At 37.4% G+C, this 19259-nt stretch overlaps 1 protein-coding gene across 1 annotated transcript in view; it reads right to left on the bottom strand.

The window, feature by feature from the left end:
* Nucleotides 1–17732, bottom strand: part of hmcn2 (hemicentin 2) — an 85280-nt gene extending 67548 nt beyond the window's left edge. Inside the window, exons 1-12 of the mRNA XM_084390370.1 lie at nt 17088–17732; nt 14538–14608; nt 13157–13315; nt 12811–12933; nt 5391–5562; nt 5154–5260; nt 4917–5037; nt 4386–4649; nt 3758–3902; nt 2619–2740; nt 1207–1479; nt 273–414 (exon numbers count right to left, since the gene is read on the bottom strand). Of these exons, the coding sequence (XP_084246496.1) occupies nt 273–414; nt 1207–1479; nt 2619–2740; nt 3758–3902; nt 4386–4649; nt 4917–5037; nt 5154–5260; nt 5391–5562; nt 12811–12933; nt 13157–13315; nt 14538–14608; nt 17088–17343 (1955 nt within the window). The 5' untranslated portion in view covers nt 17344–17732. The remainder of the gene's footprint in view (nt 1–272; nt 415–1206; nt 1480–2618; nt 2741–3757; nt 3903–4385; nt 4650–4916; nt 5038–5153; nt 5261–5390; nt 5563–12810; nt 12934–13156; nt 13316–14537; nt 14609–17087) is intronic.
* Nucleotides 17733–19259: the final 1527 nt, after the last annotated feature.

Consider the following 19259-nt stretch of genomic DNA (forward strand, 5'->3'; position numbering starts at 1 on the left):
ACAGAGACCATTGTGTTTAACACTTTTCAAACTGTATTTTCAAACTGAACAGTGTTTTCTTTCCATCAAACTGACTTCTGACTGATCACAGCATCGATGCCAGATTTATTCTGATATCTTGACCAAATCTCAGACTGTTAATGGTTTGCGGTCAGTTTATTCAAACAGAAATTAAATATAAATGATCCATTTTAGGAAAGTGGATAAAAATAACCATCTCAAACAGTGTGTAGATGTATAGTGAGATGAAGGAGGGGGAGCTGGTTGACTACCGATGGTGGTTGGATAGAAAGATGTTGCCATGGCTCCAGAAAACCTTTGGAGGAGGGGATCCAGATGCCGAACAGGAGATGCGGACTTCTGCACCCAGAGAGAAGCTTTGTGTCTGAGGGGAGACAACCACAGATGGGGCCTCTGTAAAGGAAACAGAAATAAACTGTGAATCATTGTTTTCAAAGGAATAGTTTGTCCAAAAATGAACATTCTGTCATTATTTACCCACCCTCATGTCGTTCCAAATCAAACCCATTTGCTGTATTCTTTTTTTCCATGGAACATAAAAGAAGAAAAGAATCTTTACATTCCTTTCTGTAACAGTTCATAGTATGATGAATGATGTGAACCATTCATAATTTAATTGAGATGCCTTCACAATTCCAATTGATATAATGGTAATTATTAACTAGAAATAGAAAAAATAAGTTTATAGACTTTACAGATGAATGGATGGATGGATGGATGGATGGATGGATGGATGGATGGATGGATGGATAGATGGATAGATGGATAGATAGATAGATTGTATATATAAAACAACAAAAATTAAAAGCCCACAGGTTTGGAATGGCATGAGGTAATAAGTAAATCTTTTCTATTCCTACACATTACTTGGCAAAAAGCCTTTCAGACGGCAGACATGGCCAAATAGATAATGAAAACTCCACACGCTATATAATGGTATAATAATGGTGCAAGTCTAACTGCACATGTTGAAGTGGCTCACAGCTAGATACACTTCATCCATTTGTTCGGTTATTTGTCTCCAAAAGGAACCGCCAATCTAAAATCACATTAATCTTGCTTATTCGAAACATGCAGGGCTCAATCTAGCTGGCTATGTAGAACTTGCGCTGTGGTTTGGAGAGTTGTGATGGAAAACACATGAGGCTGCAGGAGCTGAGTGTTTGACCAGGTGCTGTAGAATACCTAGGACCACCAGCCATACGACAGCCTGACTCTCTCCATGGGCGTTTGTGGCTCTGCACTGGTAAGGTCCAGCATCCTGGCTGCGAACCCAATTGATCTCCAGAGAGGAATTGGCAAGTACTTTCACCCTTCCTGAGTGGGACGATAAAGCACTACCAGCCAGATACCAGGTCAGATTATGCCGCACAGAGCCTTGAACCTGGCAGGACAGCACTGCCACTGTCCCCGGGGATGAAGTCACATTCACCGGAGGATGCAGAACAGGAGGGGGCTCTACATTAAGAGAAACGATGATGACATGCTTTAAAAGAGATATTAAAATACAATGTGTGTGAGGCAACAAATCTCTCAGTTTAATGTTACCATAGAAGTCAAATACAAGACTTTTTTGGCAGTGACTTACAATTTCATTGCAAAGAGCATTTCTCATTTACAATTTCCTTTAATTCTGGAGATTACACCCTCCTTAGCAAGCTGAAGCCTTGTTTATACTTTCACATGACTCTCTGCAGACTGTGCACTTAGTTCACGATGCTCAAGAGGCATTTATACTTGACACGTTCCACATTGAACTATTTTCCGCAACAACAGAAGGTAGTGTGCAGAAAATATTTGCTTAACCAGCAAGAAACAGCTGTTAAAAATACTATTTACATTTCACATTAACCTTGCCAGAAGAAAAGAAAACTTCATGTTCCCAGTGAACATTAATCTAGCAAGGAAAAAAACAAAACAACAACAAAACAAAAAAACTAAATGTAAATTTATTTTCTTTGGTCATATACAAAAAGTGGACAAACCAACAAAATACTCTGACTGTGTCTCTGGTTCTAAATTCTTACATTTACAATTATTTTATTATTTTTATATTTCATATTTATTGAATATATTAATTTTTTTACAAATACATTTCATATATTTTATAATAATAATTTAATATTTAATATATTAAACATTTTACATACATGTATTTATTTTATATTAATAACTTAATATAATTTAATTATACAAAAATAATTAATAATTAATATATTTATATATTGACAGGGGAGCTGGTTGACTATCGATGGTGGTTGGATAGAAAGATGTTGCCATCAATTTGCCAATATATATATATATATATATATATATATATATATGCTTCTGAAAACAGAAAACACAGTCTTACACAACGTTGATTCTGAATGTGTCTTGTTTTGAGGATGTTTAAATATTTTACTGGAAAACTAGATGTTGTGCTTGATGGTCCGAAGTAGAGCATTGTGAAGCACTACATGATGGCACTTTTGGCACATGCACCCTCGTGCTTGTGCGGACGTGTGAAGTATAAACTAGGTTTGAGGGTGTGGGTGTGAATACAAGATTGCGAATGGTGCAGGAAAAAGTATGTAAAATGTGTGTCCATGCAATACCTCTAACAGTGAGTTGCGTGAGAGCTCGTCCCATGCCTGCAGTGCTCTGGGCCACACATTCATATGCTCCCTCATCATTGCCTGAGGCATGTGGAATTTCCCATGATGCTTGAACTGAAGACCTTCAATTACAAAAAAATGTGCAGGTTTAAGTGATGAGTCCAAAAGTGCAGCCTTTGATCACAAACATGCATTTAGCCTACGCAGAAATTCACATAACGTGAATTCACAAATCTCTGATGTCACTAACAACTAGCTTGCACAGAATACCTTTCACTATAAGTCAGTATTATTTCATGTTCAAACTGTAATTCAAAACAGAGTGCCCTTTATAGGGAAATAATTTTTCATGATGACTTTCTTTTGTGCAATACACACAACCCCTGCTGTTCATATTCATTCCAAGATTGATATGTCAGTGAAAGCTCACAAATCCTCCTTGGGTTAGGTTAAATTTCGAATGTAAATGAATGCCGTGTCAGCACATGGTATCAAACGGAGCAAAAAATTGCCCAGCAAATGTTCACTTTAATATCTCCTCCATTATGTTTATTTATTTAGGCCATATCACAGGAGAGAATGCCTGCAAAAGGGTTTGTACATGTTTGAAATGAGAGAGATATAGATATGCGAGAAAGAGAGAGACGAGTGGCCTGAAAAGAGGTGCTTAGCCTTTAGAAAATATAAGAGATCGTATAACATTTTATGACAGCTGTTTTATTTTTCACTTAATTTGAGGTTTGCAATTGTTGTTAACCTGTTACCGATATTTGAAACTCTTCCAAATGCAATTAAGAAAAAAAGAAAAGAAAAGAAAAAAACTGTTTAAATTAGTGATTTTGTTATTTTCAAGGAATAATTACTAATGGAAAAGAAAAACGTTTAATACAATAAATATCAATTCAACAGATTATATGATGATTTTAATTGTTAGCTCAGGAAGATCCTCTGAGGTTGGCCAGGACAAAAATACAATTTTAAGGAGGAATGCAGCCATTTGAAACAAGCTATGTTTCATGCTAGGTTAATATTTTGATTATCAACAATATCTAAAAGTACTCTAAAAAGAAGAAAAAGTAAAAAAAAAAAACTGAAACAGATGGAATAGAGAAAAAGATCATATTTGAGAAGAGCCTCACTCATAGGTTCTTTCCTCTCCTATTGTTCTTCCGCCTTTGGTGAATCTCAGTTTATAGGGCAGGTCACTCTCCACAGAGCAGTCAATCGTAGCAGGCTGCATGTAGAACCCTCTTATCACAGTGGGCATACTCACCAGTGGAGGCTCTGTAAGGTGAGAGGGGGCCAAAGGTTAAACTGGATCATCACAGCTGGGTTAACAACAACACAACATAAACAATGCCATCTTAAGAAACAAAACAAAACAAAAACCAAAAAGTATTTAAACAGTTTAAACTGTTCAAAGTTCAAACTGAGTCCAGTGGATTTTGAATGCGAACAAAACAAAACATGTATGTTTAAAGTTCAAACTGAGTCCAGTGGATTTTGAATGCAACTTAAATGCAAACAAAACAAAACAAAACAAAAATCAAAAAGTATTTAAACAGTTCAAAGTTCAGAGTCCAGTGGATTTTTAATGCGAACAAAACAAAACAAAACAGAAATACAAAAAAAGTATTTAAACAGTGTTTAAACTGTTCAAAGTGAGTCCAATGGTTTTTGAATGCAACTTAAATGCAAACAAAACAAAACAAAACAAAACAAAACCCAGAAATAAAACACTCATCTGGGATGTTGAAAGAGACTCACCTGGGATGATGTTGGTATATGACACACTAGACAGTCTCTGAAAGTTGTAGCCTTCTCCATCATTTCCAGACACTTTGAGGAAGAAGCTCTGAGAGGGTGTTCGAAACTGCGGGATGCTCCAAATACCTCCTGAGCCTCCATCGCCAGGCAAAGGCACAGGAATGGTACGCAACGAGCGCCCCCCTAAAGATACTAACTCCATATTGGTAACCAGACCTGGAGGCTTCAGACCTGAACACTTCAAAATCACATGAGCGGGTACACCTGGAGGAAAATGGGATGCATTTAATATATTATCCTTAATACAGTTAAGGCAGTTCTGGCACAAACTGAGTATTACCCTTTTTCCTTTTTTTTGTGGCTGGAGCAATTATTAAATTACTTTTTAACATTAAAAAAATTATTAATGATATAAATACTAAATACTATATATATATATATATATATATATATAATTAGTATTTTTTTTACTATCACTCCAGCATCCAACAGTGGAAAAGGGCTACGTACCAAATGGTGATGTAGTAATACCTTTAATAGGTCTCTCTCTGGTCCTGATGAACTCTGTGACAGGTATACTAGAGAAACCTGCCCTGAAGTCCAGGTTGCTCACACCTGTTACTCTGAGTGTGTGTCGCCCACTGCATCCCACCTAGAGAAGAGAAAAAGCAGGTTTCAATCACTGACATTTTTCAGAAGGATCTGTGATGTATATACCTCAATTTTAAATATGATCTAGCATCACTGTCCAAAGCTTTCAGGTGTTACCTTTAATGTCCATGGTCCAGGTCGAGGGTTCTTTAGGTTGACCACCCGTGCTGAGTTTGGGATGTTGAGCAGTTCTGTTAGACCCTGCCTCTCTCCAACTATACGGCCTATAATTATTCAAATAACAATTTAAAAAGGTTTAGTAATAGGGGTTCTTTGTAAAGTACAATAACTTATACTCCTTTTAGTGAAAAGGCATGAACAACCATTCAATACAAAACAATAGCATGTTCCTACCAAGAGGGTCTCTGAGCTCAATTTGAGGTGCTGGACCACTCAATGACACAGTGACTTCTTTTAAACTAGGGTCAAAGGGCACCTCCCACTGGGTCTCCTGGGCAGTTTCATGGTCAGATGAAAGAAGGTGGACCTTCATGGCCTGGACAGTTTCCTCAACCCATTTAAGAACCTAAACAAAACCAAATGAATTGTCAAAAGTAGAGAAGAGGTTTCATTGTGTAAAAAGAAAAGAAAAGAAAATAACATTATTGGACATTATAAATCTTATTTGTGGAAAAACACAAAGGACAGCTGGGATCTCCATTCACTTCCACTGTATGGGAAGAGCAGCTTAAACATTCCCTTAAATATTTTCTTTTGTGTTCTGCATAAGAAAGAAAGTCATGTCTATGACTATGACCAAAAGCTCTGACGTGAATCCATTCAAAGATGTTAAATGCAGGCAAGGTAGGATCTCAGTGACATCATCTCTGTTCATGCAGACTGTCTCACAGAGGTATGTCACAAGCAGATCCTTATTAAACAGTGAGGAAATGAGATCAGATCATCTATCAGAGAGAGAATGCAAACTATTCCTGGGCTGACAAGCTATAAAATTCTCAAAGACCAGCACAAACAGTCAAACAGTAAAGGATTGCTTTTCACCCTAAACGATCACAGGGATCACAGTAGATATATTAACAGTACATGGCAAAAAGCACAGGTAATGCATTAGTCATTCTGAAAACCAGACAAGCAGCATCAAAAATAGACATGGAGGGCTTAAAAAGAAAGTAAAAAAAAAGTTGTTTCATCATTTACTCACGCTCATGCCTTTACAACCTTGTATGACTTTTTCATGGATCACAAAATAAGCACAAAGAGCAGCATAAAAGTATCATGGTAATGGTCAATATATGCTTCTGAAGTCATATGATAGCTTTGTGTGGAAAACTAACTCAAATTAAGTTTTTATTCACTTAGTCATCTCAGCCAGCTGATGCCTTTAGCCTTCTCAGCCATTGGATGCACCACTTTTTTGACACTTTTATGGTGTATTGCATCTTTTAATTCTGTGTTACAAAAGAGAAAGAAAGTCACACAGGTTTATAACAACATGCAGGTGAGTAAATGATGGCAGAATGTTCATTTTTGAGATAACTATCCCTTTAACCTCATTCATTTTGAATATTGCAAGGTGCATGAACAAAAAAAAGCAGAATGTGCACTAGGAGATGATGAGTCTTCTTTGGCCGGTAATGTGAATTTATGTCCATTATCTGACAGAACAACTGTCTGAATGCACTACAATGATCTGTGAGAAGTCATTTACACTTAACACCAACTTTATGTCCCTTAGACAAACAACTTAAACTGTTTCCTCAGTATTTTTAGATTTCAGCCATTAACTTCTTTAGAGACAGCTGTGTGTATTTGTACTGAACTTTTTGTATTGACTACAGACATAATGGCTGCTCTGTGTCCATACCACTGAACGAAAACATCACTTCAGTAAGCCTGTGAGAATGACGCTTATTTAACACATCTTTATATATTTAGGAATGAGAGAGAAAATTGGAGCGAGTGTAGCCTTTGATAATTTCATTACTCAGATTCTCCCCTATTTCTTTCTCTCTAGATCTCTCTCACTCTCTTTGGCTGCAGACGGCAGCTGGTTCCTTTCGGAGTTTACAACTGGAAACAGCTGTAATGAGTGCCACATGTGCAACTATCCCCCACAGAGCAGCAAAAAGCTCACCAATGACCTACATCTGCCTCACACCAGTGTCTGTTTCAATGGACGCCTCACGGGAGTTGGGAAGATTAAACTAGTAATAGATAATAGACAAAAAGACAGCAGCGGAGGAATATAAGGTTAACTATGTTCGGATAACGGCCTGTGTGTGTCCCGAAAAGGTTTGAAAGCTACCCCTCAAAAGAGAACATCATAGTCAAAAGGATCCTGAAACCATATCCAGTGTGAAGAACCTTAATGGGAGGCAACAGACTGGCTTACTCTGGAAGTTGAACTGTCATGTTTCAAAGATTAGTTGTGGAGGAGTGTTGGTCGGGAAGCATACGTGAAAAGGATGTGGACTGTGGAGGTCAGCTGAGGATCAGGCGAATTCCAACTAAGCACCCACACTGTTTGTATAACTGATGGTTTAAAGGGACAGTTCACCTAAAATAAATAATAAATGACCCAAAAGTCATCAATTACTCACATTCATGTGGTTCCGTGACTTGTTCCTCCGTGGAACACAAGAGGATACAACGTTTAAGAATCAGCTCATAATGAAAGTGAATGCATACTAAAAAATGCTGGGTTATGTTTTTAAACCTGGGTTCAGCCTGTTCAGCCAGCCCGGTCATTTTATTGGGTTATTGGTAATATTTTTACCCATGTGCTGGGTTTATGTAACGCAGCTGCTGGGTCATTTTTAATGTCAATACAAATGATGAAGCACCTGAACTGGAACTGGGTCAATGTAACCCAATGTTGTGTAGTCTGTGCAAAATGGTTAAACTGGATACATTTGTCAACGGTCATTTTGTGTTCTGTTCTGAGAGAAAACTTCTTGAGGGGATATTTCCTGAATGAAATTAAGGTTTGTATTACATTGTATTTCTATCAAATTATTACTGTACAAATAGGAAAACGTCTGTAGTCTCACAGTTTACCTTTTTGTTTACGTCACAGCTAACGCCTGCTTGGAACTAGCCTTCTACAAACGTAGCATCTAAACTCAAAGCGAACAAAGCGCCGGTGCCACCTGGAAGTTGAACACTTAAATGTCAGATAGATGAGATGGCACAAGGTAAAGCTGTTTTTGATGTAATTTTTCAAACATGAATATATAAGATTGTCATTTAATGAATTACTTACTTAGCTTACTGATGTCAATTTTCTTTCTACAGATTTTGTGTAGAGTATTTTATGATTGTAAAAGACTGACTTGCCATTTAATAAAAATTAGGCAGCAAATAGTAATAGATTCTATTTACACTAAGTGAAAAATAGCATATTCTTAGCGATTGCTGCTATTTACACTAAGTTTATAGTTTATTACTATTCTATTTATATTTTACAATACGTGTAAATAGTAGTAAGATGCTTATAAATAGTGGCAGATACGATTTGCACCTCAGTGTTGTTGTACATTAAACTGTATGCAATAATAACAAATATAATGTAAATGATTATATTTATTAAGATTATATGGGTGCCACCTTATTGGGCTAATAAAGCCCTCCCTACACCTACGTCTAAACCTAACCGATAAACACTTTATTATTAAACACATTTTTTACACTTTTCGAATATTTTCAACCTTTTTATTGAAAATAAATACCTTTCCAATGTGATATGTGATGGGAAATGGGAGTAAATCGAGTTTGGAGTTGTGAGTAAACCTCACGCCTTACCCCTACACTATTACTGCTATTGTCAATCTAGCATCTTCCGTAATTTTGTTTGGCCCAACCAGATATCAGTAGGCGGAGTTAGTGTAAATAGCCTCTGCCAAAAGGCTGGCTATTTGCACTTAGTGTAAAAAATATTGAATATGAGCTGCTCCTGTCCTATTTTATTTTTAGTATTTAAAATGAAAAACCTTCAATATCAGGTTTACTGACCCAGCACTGTCAAAAAACAACCCAACAAATGGGTGAATGAACCCAATAAGCTGGGTCAATATAACCCAGCATGTGTTCTGTCCAATATTTACCCAGCTCTGGGTTGCCAAATATCCCAGAAGCATTTTTTTAAGAGTTTGGGGACTCTCAAAAAAGCACCATAAAAGCATCATAAAACTAGTCCATGTGAATCATGCAATATGATCCAAGTCATCTGAAGCCATGAGTAAAAAAAAAAAAACAGGAATTTAGGAGTTGATTTTTATTATTTTGACAGCCCAAGTTCACTTTAATTATATGGTAAAGAGCAGCAAGGACATTCATCAACATTTCTTCTTTGGTGCTCTACAGAAGAAAAAAAGTCTTGCATGTTTAGGATGACATGACGTTGAGTAAATGATGACAGAATTTTAGTTTTTGGGTCGAATGCCCCTTTAATGCTCTACTGGAAATATACTGTAGTATAGGGACCCAGGAAACACACATACAAGTGTGCGTTGGATGCACTGTAACTCGCTTTAGATAAAAGTATCTGCCAAATCCGTTAATGTAGGGACCAAGACAATTAAGTCTTGAACTTAGTTCCGATGGTTTTTATTTCATCTATTCACTGGAGAATGTCTAAAACTTGCTTGTCTTTTCCTGTGATACCAAAGCAATACATTTTTCTTCCTCTCTCAAAGGTGGCCCACAAAGGTTCTCCATATTACAGACAAGACTTTGGTCACCTATGACAAAAACAGAGCAGGAGATCCAGACTAGACTGGATCTAGTTACACTTGCTCAGACACTCTTGCTGTTAGATCTGTCCGATTGAAAACACCTGTGGGCAATGTCCATGTGCTAGTTTAAGTGGTGTTGAACCACTTTGACTGTTAATGTGTTCAATTGGATGGAAGTTTTGCATAATAAGCTGTTGCAAAGGTAGAGATACTGTATTAATAATTCTAAAACGGATAGTTCCGGTACTCAACAAACATACACCTGTGACCGCATTACATTGGTATTACTCCGCTCCGCGTCGTGTCTAATAACGCCCCTTAGCTGTTCTAAATGCACTATAAAACACGGCTTCAAGGGGATTATTGCTTTAAATTCTCATCCCTACATTCTCTTTAGTGATTTACATGACATTTTCCTTTGTTCAGCTAAAACAATTCATGCATATTTCTGTGACTACGTCAAATTTCTGAACAATTGGTGGATTAGTGAGAATCACTATTGTTAAATTCAGGGGTCTTCATACAGGTCTGTGACCCCAAGGGGTCAACATCAATCAAATCTATTAAAAAGTTAAAGTTCAGCAAAATTGTCTCTATCAATTCAACTAAAAATTACATGATGCCAATGATTTTTAATGGCTTTGCAATGTACAGTCAGCATCTTTACAATATTTAAATAAATAAATATGATACTATACAGATCTAAATATAGGCCAGGCTTCAAATGCAACACTCAATATGTAACAGGGTGTCCTCCCTCCATCTCTTTATCCACCAACTGAAAAAAGTCCCTGATTTAGTTATTCCATCATAACAAGATATTTCATCAATACTAAAGTCGCTTACACTTACACTATTTTAAGGTGTCCGTGTTACAGTGAAATATACATTAAAGTACTGAGTAACGATAATTAACTACATGGGTTAGGGTTAGGATAAGGGTGTGGTTTGGGGTTAGTTGCATGTAATTATGTACAAATAGCATACTAGTATGTAACGTGTAACAAGGACACTGTAAAAAAAAGTGTTACCCTAAAGTCTTCTGCCAATAAAGTCTTCTGTCAATAAAGTACCCAAATCTCCACCTTCACCTTAACTTTGGCCGGCCTGGGGTTTCAGCCAAACCATTAGACTCTTTAAAGCACCGACACGCTTTCATAAAGCTTTATCTGCAAATCACTCCAGTGATTAAGCTGAGCACCGTCCTTTGTTTAAGTAGTGCCTCCTCCTTCAGCTCCACAAAGAGCTGTCTGTTGGAGACGTCCAACCTGGACGCTGGACAGGCAGCTGTGCTGGATAGAGCAGGCATGATAGATCATATCCGGGATTACTAAGTAAAATAAGCCCTGCTCTCTCTCTTTGCCCCCTTCCCCTCCCAAAAAAATGACAAAGCGCTGTGTGTATTTGATTTGGCTCTTGCTTATTTAACTCCTATCAGAGAAGAACGATTCAGGGTAGATGTGGAGAGCAATCTTGAGGTTTTTGCGGATTTACGGATTTGCCTTCATTCATTTTTCAAAATCCCACCCATAGACTAATCAAAAGTAAAAAATGCACCTGACATGGGAGCGTGTTTTCATACTTGGACATAAAATGTCGGAGAATTTAGGAACATGTATTAACTAGGGATGAAGAACACTGGGAAGAACCTGTATGGGGCACTGTGTAACCGAACCATATAAAAGATGTTTAAATTTGACACAAGAAGAGCTTAAAGGATTAGTTCATGGCCAAAGTAGTATACTTTGAAAGGCTGTTTCCGGAGCGGAATGTGGACGATGAAGTAATACCTGGGCCTTTAGACTTCTTGGTGAATGTCAGCGGGATGAAAGTAAACTGTCAGAGCTCTAAGAGCAACTGTGTGACCCTGACCTTGAGACCATTCTCACAGAGCAGCAGGGGTGTTGGAGAGTGTTAACAGCTCGAGGTTGCCCAGTCATCCTGAGCGCAGACATTCTCACCAACAGGTACAGGTGGTAAAGCTCTCAAACACAACTACCATCAGCTGCCCACCTCCACAGGACCATAAATCAATTACACACACATATCCAATTACAAATACACATCCGCAAACATGCTTTTCTTTACTTTTCAGGCCTTTTTGCCTTGTTGTCTTATGGATAACTTTTTCCATAGTTGTTGCTGGAAGACTCCGGCTCTGCCATGTCCTGTGTTGACATGCATGATACCACTGTCTCACAAAGAGGAAGGTCTGCTTTATTTCATGTCTCACTATGACCGAACATGCTTCATTTTAGTCTGCATACCATGAAACACAGACTGAAATATGTGCCCTTTCAGATTATTGAGTCAAGTGGATTTTGCATTCAAAACACTGCTTTACAGTTAATGTTGTGGCAGATATAATTCCTTCACATGTCCTTCACATCTGGTCAGTCCATTCGAGCAGCAGCTTTCAGCGATCATTGAAACCAAGCCACATTACACACTGAATGAGCACTGTACTTCTAGATAATGGAGTTATTTAGTTTTTTATTGTGCGTCCAAAAAAATTACAAGCAAAACAACCAATGTCTTTTTTCCAGAATTTTTTTTTCTTTCTTTCTACTACTGAGTTTAAAAACATTTTGCTTGAAAAAAACTTTTTTTTGTGACTTTTTTCTTCTTGTTTTCTTTTTTTGTGAATCAAAAAGTTGAAACCCAATGGATAAGCAACAGTTGCTGGTGAATATAAAAAATATTAGTGCTGTCAAATCGATTATTGCTGTCTCGCATCTAACACAAAAGTTTTTGCTTATATATGTGTATTATATATACAGTATATTATATATAAGTGTGTGTATGTGTGCGTGTCTGTGTGTGTGTGTATATATACACATACACAAATATATGATATAAACAAAAACTTTTATGTTAGATGCGATTAATCGTGATTAATCGGTTTGACAGCACAAAAAATATATATTAATTGATTAAAAAAAATAAATAATAATTTTGGTGCACAATAAAGAAAAAAAAAATGATGGTGCCATACTAAACTTACACATCACACCACTATACTGCCCTATGTGTCTGCAATTTACATACATATGAATGTCATATGACTTCATGCGTCTCACCTCATTGACTTGCTGTTTGTCCAGGTGAAAAATTTGACCGGAGCTGGTGGCAGCAATCTCCTCGTAGGCTCTGTATCCCGGCTGGGAGCGATCCCCACAGTCCCCCGTCAACACAAACACAACCTGGATTCAGAGGGGACGTTTATGAGTGTGAGTGTTTGGTTGGGGGGTTGGGTGTCGGGATTAAATGTCAACACTGGGGTATATTCCATGAAGAGCAGATGGATTTTTAAAATGGGCTGTGAGATATTTAGATTTATGGCTTATAACTTCACAACCTGAAAGTTCAATATTTAAAGGTGAAGTGTAATTTCTGCAAAAAGGTTTTTCAAACTGCCGTCGGTACCTGAGACTGTCGGAGCTGTACTAACTGAAGAACATCTCTTTTCAGGCGATAATCTTTGGCTCTGGCATCTGTGAAAACATAGATGAAGGATCCAGGTAACGAGACCTCCAGAGCCTTCTTGATGGCCCCAATGCTCATCTCTGGACAATCCCCTCCACCCTGAGAGGGAACAACAAGGCCTTCATCGTTGACATTGACATTTATGCAATGACCAGAGCACAAAAAAGCACATATTGTATTGGCCCGGGTACAAGTTCTAGTGTGTGTGTGTAAAGTACTTACTTTAGAGCCCAAAGGGACAATAAGAACAGACTGCTAATAAAAATTTTGCGCTGAAGACAGATCAAGTGCTGAGATGAGCCAAGATACTCAGCAGAAGCCACAGAGAGCAAATAAGAACACAGAGCACAGAATATGATTCGATGATGATTTATGAAGGAAGAGGCCAACGGCTGCTGTGTCTCTTGCTGCTAAAGAATACAAGTGTAAACACCTGAGTAAAGGTAACTAGGGGGGTCTGGAGGTTGAAGATGAGCGGACGGCAGCATTTTGGATAGAGGAAGCGAATGCTGGCAGAGCAGTGTTTGAGTTGCAGTAATCACCAATAACTAAAGCCAGGCCATCATTTCAGCAAGTTAATGCAGTTTGAGAAATTAAGAAATTATGCTAAGTGGAGCAAAGATTATTTGCATATGATTTGAATATGTAAACTTGACATTGTATCAATCTATCTCAGTTATTTAGAGTATTATTTATATAATTTCTATTTTTCATTTAGCAGCGTTGACCATCATGTAACACTCAAAGTTATTAGCAATTTAACTCACAACTTATAAAACTTTAACTAAAAATTGAATAACACTGTTAAATGTAATCTTCAGCAAATTTCTAAATTAATATTTTTTCACACTGTACATTTTAATGTTGTGATGTCTAATTGCCCTTGTAGCACTTACAATGATTGTTTTTCAAAGTGTTTTATTTCTAATTTATTTTGACAAAACAGAATAAAATTTCAACATCGGCCATTCATCAGTTATCAGCCATTAAAATAATTATCGGTTTATTGATACTAGCCTGAATTTAAATATCAGTACTATCAAATAATGTAATCATTCATAGGACTACTAAATCCTTACAAAAATGATTAATCTCTATTAAACAAATAAGGTGTTATAAATTATTAATTATATTCTATAAACATTCTCTGCTGGTCTGTTTTAAGGGGATTTGGGGCTTAAACTTAAAACCAGTTAAACCATTTGAAAATCAGCTTGGGAGAATAGCTAGACCAGCAAACCATAGGTGAATCCCTATTAAATAAATTACAATAGGGTTATTTTTCCTCTGAAAAGTTGCTCTTTTATAGTTTGTTGCCCACCTGAACAAACAGCTCTTGAAGATCCTTCTGGAACTTCTTAGGGTCAGTAGTGATGGAAACAGGGCCGATGTCTGGTGAGGAAAAACAAAGAAATCAAGAAGCATCTATTTTACAATATCAAGTCTTAAGGTTCAGGTTACCGGCCTTTTGGAGCCCCTCATTGAGTGCTTGGAAAGTCTATCACAACACTTCAACAAACAAATCCCTGGGGAGTAGGAGTTTTGAAAAGATTAACCTTCTTCACCCTCATTAATGAATTTGAAACAGTGAGGATTAGGTCTAACTAAAGCCCCTTCCTCAGATACGACCCTACTAACGAGTGTCTCAAGTCTCTTTCTAGATACAGACCCAGCCAACTCCCAATCAAGAAACACATTTGTCCCGGATTCTACCTCATCAACATCTGCGGTTACAAATGACTGTCCTGAAACGTTTGACAGCTGAGAAAATAAATGATAGACCATGCAAAATTCCAGCAGTCCTCATGTGATACCAAACTGGGTTCATAACCTCATTCATTAATTGTTTAGGACTGTCATCATCCAGCTAGATAATCTTTGACCTCTTCCCCTTTCTCTACTTTATCTCTCTCCCTTTCTTTTGTCTCAGGATGAATTGTGTCCTCCCTGAATTTGGCATTTATTTGGACTCACTCAGAATCTGATTGATTAGAGAGCTGAATATACAGCACATGGATGAACCAGCATACACAAAATACATTGTTTATGGTCAGAGTATGGGTCTGATATCCCCACATTATTTATTACTCTGACTTACTTTTAAAGGTTATTAAAAAATAGAAGACAAAGAGGAGGATTACAATTTTGACAGTGCTTTGGGAGAATGGACAGAAGAGAAAAATTTGGACCATGTCTGAGGGGAAGTCTGTCTTCTTCTGACAGCAAATAGGACAGATCAATACACCATTACATGATAGTAATAAAAATAAATAAAACTTTTGATCGTTATGATCTTCAGCACTGAATGCCAACATCCTATGAATCCTGATCCAATGCTGAATCCTATTATATTAGAGTAGGCTATATTATAAATAATAAAATAACATTATATTAATAATATTTTGTCAACAATAATATTAATATTTTAGAAACATTCTTTGCTGAAAAAAATCAACAGCATGATTCTCTGGTCTCCCAGCATGGTCAGGCTGGTCTGTTTTGAGGGTTTAAGTTTTAAGGGGTTTTGGACATTCTTAAACATAAAACCGGTTATACCCATCTCTAAATCAGCTTGGACTAGCTTAAACCAGCTAAGAACCAACTAAGGTTTTTCAGCTTATTATATTATATATATAAACTTGTATTTATGATATTTTATCAACATTAATATCAATATTTTAAAGAATATTTTCTACTGTAAACAAGCTGTTTTGCTGGTTTAGGGATGTTTGGGGCATTGGAAAAAACAGTTAAACCATCTGTAAGTCACCTTAGGAGAGCATCAAGCCTAGCTTAAACCAGCCAAGACCAGCAAACCAGCTAAGGCTGGTTTAGGTTCCTTATTCATTTTCATCTTCTGCACTTTCTCCATCCCTCTCTCAGCTGTGAGGGGCCATTAAGTTGTGTTGCTGTCACGCCTTTCTGTCTGTCACCGGCTGTCTTTGTGATCTCAGCGGTTTACAAGGTCCTCAAGGGAACGCTACATTAAAAGGTGAGGGAAGGACTGGCACCATCCCCCCTACCAGTCTAGCACTGACGTCTCTCCTCTGACTGGGGGGCTGGGTTGACTCTTCCGGAGAATTGGATGGAGGACTGGGGGTGATTGTGTTAATTACATACTACCAGACAACATGTGCTTCTCATCAGCTCCATGGGCACCCTACCCCCCTAAGGCTAACAGATACTTGGTTTGAACCAGGCTAGATTGTGTAAGTGTACCTGAGAACACAGTGCTCTCGCTGCAGTCTGTGAGCAGATGTGGAATTTAAACAGATTTAATGAGCGTGGACAACATACAGTGATAGAAACTGAAAAATGGTGACATGGTTTGAAGATTCACACCAAAGCTATTTGTTTATCTTTTGTTTTGTTCCTTTCGTTACATGGGAGCTGTGGATTGTCCGTTTTTTTTTTTTACTATTCCTTCAATTAGTAAATTACATAAAATAATTATAATATTATTATTGTCATGGTATAAGTAGTAGGCCTAACTCAGTCATGGCTGATCATGTGATGTTAATGGCGACACCCATGAGGGTGCTACCCGCGACATGAATAATAAAACATCTTCTACATTCTCTAAATTACTTTTAATTTTGTACGGATCACAACCTTTCAGCGGTCCCTGGTGGTGAAAATGTTCCTAGCAGCCCAAACACCTTTGTTCAAATTAGTTCATTGACATTATAGTGCTTGGCCAAACAAACTTCTCAAAACTTTATCAAGCGTTTCTCCATATGGAACTTTAGGCATAGATATTCGATCAGCAGTTATTCATTCTTTGGAATCACTTTTATAAGGCAACGTAACTGACAAGAATGAATTATAATTCACATTAATCATAAGATTGAAACATAGGATTTTGTAATACCTGGATCATGGAAAGGAACCAGCACGAAGTTCCTGATTGGTCTCGTTCTGCGGCTCAGAGTTCTCTCCAGGATCCGAGACGCACCATCTATCACCTGTTTGAGATCGTCATACATAGAGCCGGTAACATCGAAGACAAAGGCCAGTGTTGAAGCGCTGTCATCCGCGCCGGAGTGACTCTTCGCGGGGGGAACGGATGAGGAGCGCGCGCTGATAGTCAGCGCCAAGATGAGGAAATTTGCAAGAAACTTATTCATTCTTGCTTGAAATGCATTAGACCAGTATTTTAAACGTGTCAAACAAACATATGAAGAAAAAAAATAACCGTAACATGAATGATAAAAATGTAAGCGATGTAAACCCGATGATTTGAGGGAGAAAAATAATGAAAATCAGTTAATTCCAAAAAAAAAAAAAAAAAAAATTGTCCCTGAAATCTTCAATCCAGTCGTTCTTACAAAAGTTCTTATAAAAAGGTCGGTGTAAATAATCCTACTCGCACTGGATAAACGCTACTTGGAGTAAATTCCATATGTCTTGTCCCATCCTTGGCTGAGTTTTGGAGAAAACGTGTAAGAAGCGCGTGGACCCTCTGGAGCTGAACACTGCAGTGTTGGGGAGGGGTGTGAGGAGTCCTTACAACCTGATTTTTTTTGTGTGTGTAACTTGACCCGACTGTGACTCCCAACCCCAGCCCACATGGCCTGCTCCAGTTTACCAGGGAGCCACTCAAGAAACTCGTGCCAACTGCCATGAGACAGAGATGGAATGGAACTATTGTATATTACAATAACAATGTCTGGAGGAATTGATGACACTGCATAGTAAAAACGGGCCAAGTTGTCACACGATTTATTCCAGTAAATTTGTAGGCTATGAGGTTTGATTTTGAAAGTCAACATATACCTTACACACACCTTAAAGTTTTGACAACAAGAACCATTCAAGGTTCATTCAACACATAATGAAACAATCGCGGGGCATGTTGTCAACAATTAATCTGCCATTAAACCTTTTATTATAGGCTTGTAAACTAAATTTAAACAGTAAAACAATTATGAAACAAAATAATTAATGCAATTAATAACTTTATATTTTTAATAAATTGATTCTATTTGCATGATTTAAAACAACTTACCTGAGCTGACATTTATGAAAAATGTCCTTGTCCTAAAACACAGTTCAACATTTCAAACAAAATAATTGACTTATGTCAGAATGTATGCCAGTGTGTTTTTATTGTGTTCACTTGTTAAACACAATAAAAAACACTTTCCATTCCATTGTGGGGTTTAGAGGACAGAATGCACCAAAGTTATTATAATTTAAGAGGTTTTCAAAACTAAAATAAACGATAATATAGAAAACATACATTTCTAAACAACAAGACCTTTGGCTTAAAACATTACAGATACTAAAAGCTTTTGTGACAACTAGCCCCAACCTCCCTGACATTCTTCTCGGGAGTAATATTTAGTGCATGGATGGGTTGAAATAATTTTAGGTTTATTAATAGAGTGAGATTATACTCAGCTGCCACACATCTAATAATATACATGCAATTCTCTGGACTCGGTTTAATGTGCGGCATAAATGACAAGGCTCCAGTAGAGGCATCCCAGATGCTTTTTGAAAGGAAACACTCCGGATATGCCTTCACCCCGTTTGTATATCCGGTTGTAAATTATCTTGCTATCAGTAATTCTCAGATACATCAATCAAACCTCATGCAACATTTGGTCATCAAGCATTTATTGTTGCTTTAACTTGATATCGGGGCAGCAAATGCTGTCAAGAAAAAAATTGATAACATAACATTACAAAAAAAAGGAAGGAAAGGGGGATGTCAATGACCCTGTAACCTCCGAAATTTAGCAGTTAGTTCTATTTACATGGTAGCCATTATATTTTTCTGGAATCACACCAAAAACTAATAGCATAGGGTTTATGACAGTATACAGATGTTGTTTTTGTGATAATTCGATCTAAAACCAACAAGGCATTTGCTTTCAGGTCAGCACATGGTTGGTCAAATGATCAAGACTCACCCAAATAGCCTTGCCAAATGACACACTGCAATTCAAAGACACTTAACTTAGGAAATGATTTCATCTTTAGGATGGACATGTCGTTTAAAAAAGTTTGGCCATTGGAGAAGTCTTTACCTAGTACT

Source organism: Rutilus rutilus (assembly GCF_951802725.1).
Source record: "Rutilus rutilus genome assembly, chromosome: 19".
NCBI lineage: Eukaryota > Metazoa > Chordata > Actinopteri > Cypriniformes > Leuciscidae > Rutilus > Rutilus rutilus.